Source organism: Polypterus senegalus, chromosome 6 (genome assembly GCF_016835505.1).
Source record: "Polypterus senegalus isolate Bchr_013 chromosome 6, ASM1683550v1, whole genome shotgun sequence".
NCBI lineage: Eukaryota > Metazoa > Chordata > Cladistia > Polypteriformes > Polypteridae > Polypterus > Polypterus senegalus.
Genome location: NC_053159.1, coordinates 85131355 through 85141723, shown reverse-complemented (window position 1 = coordinate 85141723; position 10369 = coordinate 85131355). Strand labels below are relative to the sequence as shown.

Sequence of the window (10369 nt, the reverse complement as noted above, 5' to 3'; positions counted from 1 at the left end):
TCACTCACTCACTCACTCACTGACTCATCACTAATTCTCCAACTTCCCGTGTAGGTAGAAGGCTGAAATTTGGCAGGCTCATTCCTTACAGCTTACTTACAAAAGTTGGTCAGGTTTCATTTCGAAATTCTACGCCTAATGGTCATAACTGGAAGGTATTTTTCTCCATTAACTGTAATGGAGTTGAGCTGGAAAGACGTGGGGGCGGGTTTCGTGTGACATCATCACGCCTCCCACGTAATTACGTGAACTGACTGTCAACGCAGTACGTAGAAAACCAGGAAGACCTCCAAAAAGCGCTTAAGAAAACATGCATTATATAATTGAGAAGGCAGCGAAACAATAAGAAGCGAGCGAGTGACATATACTACCATATTCTTGAGTGCTGCTACCTCGGAAAGAAAGCAAGGTGTAAACCTAAACTTTAAATTAAGTTCATAGACAGGCTACCGCTGGCGTTTCACATGCCCACAGGTAATGCGGGATACAAGTTTAATGAGAGGACGCAGGATATAAACGAGAGTTTTGATCACTTTGTAACTAAGTTAAAATTGTAGGTGAAGGGGTGTGCTTATGCAAATTCCGAGACTGTGTTTGTGGGGATTGACAGTTAAGGCGGGTGTGGGAGTCACGTCATCATCTCCCCTCCCATTTACCTCATTTCGCTCTGAGCTGAGCTCCACGGCTAACGCCGTCTTCCGAAGCAACTTCGTCACACTGCCACCAAATACTCACAGAAAAATCCACAAGTTAATACACACTCTGTCTCTAGAGTTTCTCCACACTGAATCCTCAGGCACTACTTACAAAAGGTTACATTGACAATCGTGTTACGTTATTTTTAAAATCTTTCCTTTTCTTAGCACAAGCACAGCTGAGAAGCTTCGATGCATGTGCTCCATAAGCGTAAAAAATAATGCATTTAATCACACTTTGCATTACAAGCAAAGGGAAACTTTTGTCAATGCATGATTTCCTGGTACACCGATTACATTGATCAGCGCATCCCGATTCATTTTACCCTCGCACCACCTTAGTTTGAGAAGAAGTATGAAAAAATATGAGGTTAACACAGAAAAACAGATCACCAATTCAAGCTTTATGAATAATCGATTTGCCATCAATAATTGTTTTGGTAAAGCCATCCTCCTTCCATTTTATAATTTTTCCCGCCACTAGCCATGATTAAATGAACGGTAAAAAAGTAAGAGCGAAGCGAGGGTGACTTATTTAGGCAGGAATATATATGACAGCAACACTCATGACAATGTCAATCATGTTACGTTATTATTAAAATGTTTCCTTTTCTTTTCATTACTTCTTTAACACACTACTTCTCTGCTGCGTAGCGCGGGTATTTTGCTATATATATAATATATGAATGACCTCCAAAGAGCTGAGACTTTTGATATCATGAACGTGTGTACAAAAACTGGGGTCTCCTGCCCAGCAAAAGTCGAGCAGCCAGTGCGCGTGCATAGCTGTGCCGGCCTTTGAGACGCTGACTGCGCTTCTGCCTTAAGTCAAAGTGAGCACTTTTAATTTTTTTCATCCTCCCCCTGCGCTATAGCCCAGACAAGTGCAAACACGGGACCCCTTTTCTACACCACGGCAAAATAATATTAAGGCGATTCACACTTTCTTTTGCACGTATACGATTATGAGGTCCTCAGCTCGGATTATGAAGACACGCACAGGAGTGGAGGACTGACAGTGCCATCACAGCCGAAGACCCACCGCGACTGTCCCCAAAAGGCGATCATAACGTGAGCGAACACATCTCTCTATACTATATAAAAGAAAAAGGCAACTTTCCTTTCTTTACACCTTTTTTCCTTTTATCCCAAACCAAAGCCTTTCTCTCTTAACACTGCAGAGGACACAAAAATAATTTTCTTTAATTGCCGGTAAGGCACATTACCAGAGGCACAAATTTAAACGTTCACATAGAAAATGTAATTTCTATACCACAGCCGTCGTGTAGCGCCTTTCAAAAGGGATCTACTACCGAGAGATGATCCATATACATTTTAGCTGCTGTTAGTTACTTACCTGTTGTGTTACAACAACAACAACAACAACATTTATTTATATAGCACATTTTCATACAAACAGTAGCTCAAAGTGCTTTACATATTAAAGAATAGAAAAATGAAAGACATAAATATAAAACAAAATAAATCAACATTAACATCGAATAAGAGTAAGGTTCAATGGCCAGGGGGGACAGAAAAAACAAAAAACTCCAGACGGCTGGAGAAAAAATAAAATCTGTAGGGATTCCAGACCATGAGACCGCCCAGTCCCCTCTGGGCATTCTACGTAACATAACAGTCCTCTTTGGATTTAGGATTCTCACGGAAGGGCTTGATGATGATGATGGTCACGTAGACTTCTTCCTTTTAATCCGTCCATCATTGTTGGAGCATCATGAAGCTTTGAGTAGGTGGAGGTGGCGCAGGCCACCACCACAAAGAAACCGGAAAAGAAACAGAAAAGAGAGTAGGGGTCAGTAGCGATTTTAGAGCCACCATGAATAGTTGTTATGATGAATTGAACATACAGAGTATCAGGATTAAGTTAAATTACGATTAAAATGAAGTTATAAAAAGGCCATGTTAAAGTAATATGTTTTCAGCAGTGTTTTAAAGTGCTCTACTGTATCAGCCTGGCGAATTCCTATTGGCAGGCTATTCCAGATTTTAGGTGCATAACAGCAGAAGGCCGCCTCACCACTTCTTTTAAGTATTGTTCTTGGAATTCTAAGGAGACACTCATTTGAGGATCTGAGGTTACGATTTGGAATATAAGGTGTCAGACATTCCGATATATAAGATGGGGCGAGATTATTTAAGGCTTTATAAGCCCTAAGCAGAATTTTAAAGTCAATTCTGAATGATACAGGTAACCAGTGTAGTGACGCTAAGACTGGTGTGATGTGTTCTGATTTTCTTTTCCTAGTTAGGATTCTAGCAGCTGCATTCTGCACTAGTTGCAAACGATTTATATCTTTTTTGGGTAGTCCAGAGAGGAGTGCATTACAGTAATCTAGTCGACTGAAAACAAACGCGTGAACTAATTTCTTAGCATCTTTCAGTGATATAAGAGGTCTAACTTTACTTATGTTTCTTAAGTGAAAAAATGCTGTCCTAGTGATCTGATTAATATGTGATTTAAAGTTCAGATTACAGTCAACAATCACCCCTAAGCTTTTTACCTCCGTCTTGACTTTTAATCCTAATGTATCCAGTTTATTTCTAATAGCCTCATTGTATCCATTATTGCTGATCACTAAAATTTCAGTTTTCTCTTTATTTAAATTGAGAAAATTACTATTCATCCATTCTGAGATACTAGTCAGACATTGTGTTAGTGAATCAATAGAATCGGGGTCATCAGGTGCTATTGATAAGTACAGCTGTGTGTCATCAGCATAGCTGTGGTAGCTCACGTTGTGCCCTGAGATAATCTGACCTAACGGAAGCATGTAGATTGAGAATAACAGCGGACCCAGGATAGAGCCTTGTGGAACACCATATTGGATATCATGTGTCTTCGAGTTGTAATTCCCACAACTAACAAAATATTTTCTCCCTGTCAGGTAGGATTCAAACCAATTTAAGACACTGCCAGAGAGGCCCACCCATTGACTAAGGCGATTTCTAAGAATGTTGTGATCAATGGTGTCAAATGCAGCACTCAGATCTAAGAGGATGAGAACAGATAAATGGCCTCTGTCTGCATTTACCCGCAAGTCATTTACTACTTTAACGAGTGCAGTTTCTGTGCTGTGATTTGTTCTAAAACCCGACTGAAATTTATCAAGAATAGCATGTTTATTTAGGTGGTCATTTAACTGCATAATGACTGCCTTCTCTAGAACTTTACTTAAGAAGGGCAGGTTAGAGATGGGTCTAAAATTTTCAAGAGTGTTACACAGTCTTTAAAATGTAGTTTACCCGCAACCACTCCAGTAGTGCTCAATGTACCTGTACTTTTAAAACGTTAATGTTTTACTGTTTAATAACTTATAGACTATATTTTATTATTTTTCCCTTGCACTCAGTGACCAAAGCTATACACACACATATAGACACATACAAACATACACACAAGTATATGTATGTGTATTTATATGTATGTATGTGTATATATATATATACACACACACACACACACACATACATACATACATACATAAATACACACATATATATAATTTGTGTGTGTGTATGTATGTATGTGTGTGTATATATGATGTAGATAGGTATGTATATATATATATATATATATATATATATGTGTATATGTAGATATGTATATAGATATGTAGATATGAAGATATGTATGTGTATATATATATATATATATGTATGTATGTATGTATGTATGTATGTGTGTGTGTGTGTGTGTGTGTGTGTGTATATATATATATGACAGCAGCAATCCAAGCTGTGAGAAAACAGTAAAAAGGAGGCGTGTCAGACGTCGTGGTACATTTTCTGATGCAGCTAGACGAAAACAACTTTGTGACGCTGCGCCAAATACACAAAACAATTACTTTGACAATCATGTTACGTTATTTTCAAAATGTTTCCTTTTCTTTCTCTTTCCTTCTTTAACACACTACTTCTCCGCTGCCAAGCACGGGTATTTTGCTATATATATATAGATAGATAGATAGATAGATAGATAGATAGATAGATATGAGAACAACATATATATATATATATACTGCTCAAAAGAATTAAAGGAACACTTTTTAATCAGAGTATAGCATAAAGTCAATGAAACTTATGGGATATTAATCTGGTCAGTTAAGTAGCAGAGGGGTTTGTTAATCAGTTTCAGCTGCTGTGGTGTTAATGAAATTAACAACAGATGCACTAGAGGGGCAACAATGAGATGACCCCCAAAACAGGAATGGTTTAACAGGTGGAGGTCACTGACATTTTCCCCTCCTCATCTTTTCTGACTGTTTCTTCACTAGTTTTGCATTTGGCTACAGTCAGTGTCACTACTGGTAGAATGAGGCGATACCTGGACCCTACAGAGGTTGCACAGGTAGTCCAACTTCTCCAGGATGGCACATCAATACGTGTCATTGCCAGAAGGTTTGCCGTGTCTCCCTGCACAGTCTCAAGGGCATGGAGGAGATTCTAGGAGACAAGCAGTTACTCTAGGAGAGCTGGAGAGGGCCATAGAAGGTCCATAACCCATCAGCAGGACCTGTATCTGCTCCTTTGTGCAAGAAGGAACAGGATGAGCACTGCCAGAGCCCTACAAAATGACCTCCAGCAGGCCACTGGTGTGAATGTCTCTGACCAAACAACCAGAATGACTTCATGAGGGTGACCCAAGGGCCCCATGTCCTCTAATGGGCCCTGAGCCCACTGCCCAGCAGCATGCAGCTCGATTGGCATTCACCATAGAATACCAGAATTGGCAGATGCACCACTGGTGCCCTGTGCTTTTTACAGATGAGAGCAGGTTCACCCTGAGCACGTGACAGAAGCGAAAGGGTCTGGAGAAGCCATGGAAAACATTACGCTGCCTGTAACATCATTCAGCATGAGCAGTTTGGTGGTGGGTTAATGATTGTCTGGGGAGGCATATCCATGGAGGGTCACACAGACCGCTACAGGCTTGACAAAGGCACCTTGGCTGCCATTAGGTATCAGGATGAAATCCTTGGACCCATTGTCAGACCCTATGCTGGTACAGTGGCTCCTGGTGCACGACAATTCCTGGCCTCATGTGGTGAGAGTATGCAGGCAGTTCCTGTAGGATGAAGGAATTGATACCATTGACTGGCCACCACACTTTCCTGACCTAAATCCAATAGAACACCTCTGAGACATTATGTTTTGGTCCATCCAATGCCACCAGGTTGCACCTCAGACTGTCCAGGAACTCAGTGATGCCCTGGTCCAGATCTGGGAGGAGATCCCCCACAACACCATCTGTCATCTCATTAGAAGCATGCACCAATGTTGTCAGGCATGTATACAAGAACACAGGGGTCATACAAAGTGCTGCGTACAATTTTGAGTTGCTGCAATTAAATTTTGGCAAAATGGACTAGCCTGCCACATAATTTTTTCACTCTGATTTTTGGGGCGTCTTTGAATTCAGGGCTCTGTAGGTTGATCATTTTAATTTCCATCAAACGATGTGGCATCCTTTCGTTCCTAACACATTACCCAGTCTATATCAGTATAGATATCCAGGAGGATTTCTTTTTCCCATTGAGATCTGATGTGTTTTCAAAGTGTTCCTTTAATTTTTTGAGCAGTTATATATATATATATATATATATATATATATATATATATAGATAGATAGATAGATAGATAGATAGATAGATAGATAGATAGATAGATAGATAGATAGATATGAGAACAACACTCATATCAATGACAAAACAATTACATTAACAATCATGTTACGTTATTTTAAAAATTTTTCCTTTTCTTTTTCGTACCTTCTTTAACACACTACTTCTCCGCTGCGAAGCACGGGTATTCTGCTAGTATACCATAAACTGCATTTCATCAGCACAGTGCAAGTAGGCCCAAATAATAGTACCGACAGTACACATATAGGCAAACATGAAATAAGCAAAGAGGAATACTGGAAGAGTGCTCATTACTGCAACTAGGATTGAAAAATCAGTTGGAAAGAATCCGGTTTGCTCGATTATATGGATGCCACACATATGTAGTCTCACACACGTGCTCATGGGATGCAGCTAAATGGCTTGAGTAAGTGCAGTTCTGAATCATACCGGGATGTGGCAGAGTGCACTGACTCTTTTTCTCCCTTGCCTGCAGAACATTCAAGGGAGATTCCACCTAGCCCTCTTGATGTCACTTCCTGGACTGAGCCTATGGAACAAGACCTTACCGGCTCTGACCCCTGTGATGTCACGTCCAGGCTCGAACCTATGGCTGAAGATCTTCCAGAGCCCGACCCCTTTGATCTCACTTCCTGTCTTCCCCTTTAAAAGCCTCCACCTTTTCCCTATTCCCTCAGTTCTGAGTTGCACTCGGTTTTGTGCACAGCAGTGCAATCATTTAAAGTGACAATTTGCAGCCAGGAAACCAATTATACGGGTGGCTGCCCCAAACCTTGCTAAGGCTCTTTGTGAAGTTTGTGACAGTAGGTTATCATGGACATGCAGCTGTAAAATGTACACTCCTAATAAATTGAAAAATTGGTGTTTATGTCCACAACAGATCTGCAAAAGTGTTAAGCCACCCCTGTATCAACCTATACAGCTTGTTGACTTCATTTGACTCAATGTATTTAGCTTTAAATTAAATGTTATTTAAGTTGCTCATTTGATTCAATTTGCTGTTCATACTACTCTATCCATCCATCCATTATCCAACTGGCTATATCCTAACTACAGGGTCACGGGGGTCTGCTAAAGCCAATCCCAGCCTATACAGGGGACAAGGCAGGAAACAAACCCCAAGCAGGGTGCCAGCCCACTGCAGGGCGTGCAAACCCCCAAGCACACACTGGGGACAATTTAGAATTGCCAATCCACCTAACTTGCATGTCTTTGGACTGTGGGAGGAAACCGGAGTACCAGGACACGGGGAGAACATACAAACTCCATGCAGGGAGGACCCGGGAAGCGCACAGTGGTAACACGTGGTTTGTGAATAAGTAGGGCGTTGTTTCTTTAAGAGACCAATTCACCCACCTGGATAAACTGGGCGAGAAAAGGTCTGAAAGGATCAAGGGCAAACTGGGTGTAGCAGCAAGGAAGTAAAATGCACGCGCCTCAAGTGTTCACTTTTATATGTAGTTTTACTGGAAGGGTTTTAATTTTTTATTGGGATTTTAAGTATTTTTGTACATATGTATTTTTAAAGGTCAAGGCATTTTAACTAATTATAAGTTTTGTAGAGACAATGGGGCTTATTTTGTTTTACTTACTCGGTTCGCGATAGTGTTAGATTTATTTTTAGATTTTGTTTTTCCTCATTTTATTATCTTTTCACTAGTTCTTGTGGAGTTTTATTGCACATTGAAAAATTCATTTATGTTCACGTTTTACTGGAAGGCATATTTGTATGACCTCATAAAGGCATGAGCATTTGTTATATTAAATGTCTGACTTTTACTCATAAAGTATAGACTATTGCGTAACGGTTGTTGCTAAGGCACTTGCTCTCGTAATTGTGACCAATACTGACAATGAATGATCAGCGGAAAGACAACAATAGCAAATGACACTGACGGTCAACTGCTTCAGTGTTGTCCGCGATTTACGTACAATCAGCAAAAATAGAAGAGCAAGATAAAAACATCTAACACCACCTATCCTCACTTCGTAGAGTAATCATTTAGTATAACACGTTTGTAATTTATGAACACACCTTGGACCGATAGCTTGCTTAGCTTAGTTAATACAGAAGTCAAAAAAAAAAGTTTTTTTGCAGCCATAGCAAGGGGGCAGGAGTGAACATGAAAACCTCACATAAACGACCCAAGGGCAGCCTTTGCACCGCCCTCCACAACCCCCCTCTTCCACCAACCAAACATACCTAACCTACCCGTCCTTTTGATGTGAACCAAACCATGTTAGCCTTATCCTCATCTTTTGAAACAATAATCTGTATACCGACTGTTGGAAAAGAGAAAAAACGATCATTTGAATCTGACCTTTTCATAACGGAGATATTCTCTCGACCCAATTATCACACCATAACAGGATTTAATTTTTTATTTTCTTTCTCAGCATATCAGTAGTTTCAGACTCACAGTTTACCATCGTATGGCATTTCAAAACTGCTTCAGTGATTTTAATACAAAGACAAGCTTGCTTCTCCATCTCATTACACACGTTCAGATGAATATTCAGCATGCACTGAGCTCCCTGAGCTGCACCGGTACTCCCCGTACTCTATTTTAGTGTTGTTACCTCGAGTGACAGTAAACTCTACCGGCACCCTCACAGACATTTCTTTTCTCATGACATTAACAGTCAGTTTTGTGTGTGGTGGGATTTTCACAGGGAGGGTGAGTTCGGTCTTCTCTCTTGAAGTTGTAGATTCGGTTTTCCCTTTTTCAACAGTGAAGGTGTTGGAAACCGAAATGCTGCTCTCCATTCCAACACCAGGCACGATATCAAGGGAGAATGAAGTACCAACAGTAATGGAGGTGGAGTTGCTGAAGGTGATGCTCTGGCTGACGTAGGTTTCATACTCTTTGGTGGCGGTTGAAGAAAATGACTGTTCAGTGTCCGATTTATTAATTCCAACCAGCTCGTCGATCTTCACATTCCTCTCCGATTCCTTGATCATTTTCTCCCACTGAATCTTGGCTTTCACTGTAGGGGAGCCGTACTGCAGCGGACGAAGAGAAGAGAGCTGATCGTTGAAGCCGAAGTTACAGTAGTTGGGCGCTCTTTCCCCTGCACGAGCGATGATCTGCCGGCCTTCGCGGTTTGTGTGCTCATACAGGACCCAGGCGCCTCTTTGCACAATGTGGGACGAGGCTTTGTCATTGAAGTCAGCAAAGCAGAGGTTCGTTTCAGTAGTGATGTCTTTGCTTCTTCCACCATAATTAATGTCTTCATAAAGGGAGATCAAAGGATCGTCAAGGTTGTCAGTGAGGAGTTTTAGGGAAGAAAAAGTATCATTCATGGCCACACTGGCATACTGCCCTTCTTCATATACAATCTGACGGCCTTGGTAGTCAGCGTGTTCATAAGCTACCCAAGGCATGCCGATTACCTTTATCGACGAAATGCAGTCATTGAAGTTTTCGGTGACCAGATTGGGAACGTCTCTGGTGAACTCTTTGCTGAGCCCATTGAAGTCACTGTGCTCGTAGATGATGATTTTACTCATTGCGAAGAAGGCTTTGGTTTGTTTTCGGCTGCAAATCGGAGATATCTGGAAGACCAGAGCTGGCTGGAGTGACATCTGGCTGCTGAGTCTCAGGATTTATATACGAAAGTCAGCGGACCCTCCCAGAAACAGAACACGCCTTGCAGTCGTCAGCTCGGAATTTTAATTGATTAATTATCTCTGATCTAAATCACCGTCTTAGCTATAATTATTTCAAATATTGAAGAAATCTTGCAATAATAAACTAATATAGAGCTATGCATATATGCAGTGTTTAAACTTTGTATTATTGGTACGGCAGTCAACAACTGAATCAGTGCGGGGAAGCGATAACACGACTAGCTGTGAAGCCAAAATTAAAACCCAGATTTGCGTTGTCCTCTTTTATTTACATATAATCTGCAACTCCATAATGCGAAATGTGTGAAAATTCTTGTATCATTGTTTGGTCTTACATGATGTTTACTATTTAGAAAGTAAAATATTCAAAGATGTTCTTT

General features: G+C 40.7%; 1 protein-coding gene across 1 annotated transcript; it reads right to left on the bottom strand.

Moving 5' to 3' along the window:
• Nucleotides 1–8726: 8726 nt before the first annotated feature.
• LOC120531226 (epidermal differentiation-specific protein-like) lies at nucleotides 8727–9949 on the bottom strand. The gene has a single exon (XM_039756452.1). It carries the CDS (start codon nucleotides 9942–9944, stop codon nucleotides 8853–8855), a length of 1092 nt encoding a protein of 363 aa, XP_039612386.1. The 5' UTR covers nucleotides 9945–9949; the 3' UTR covers nucleotides 8727–8852.
• Nucleotides 9950–10369: the final 420 nt, after the last annotated feature.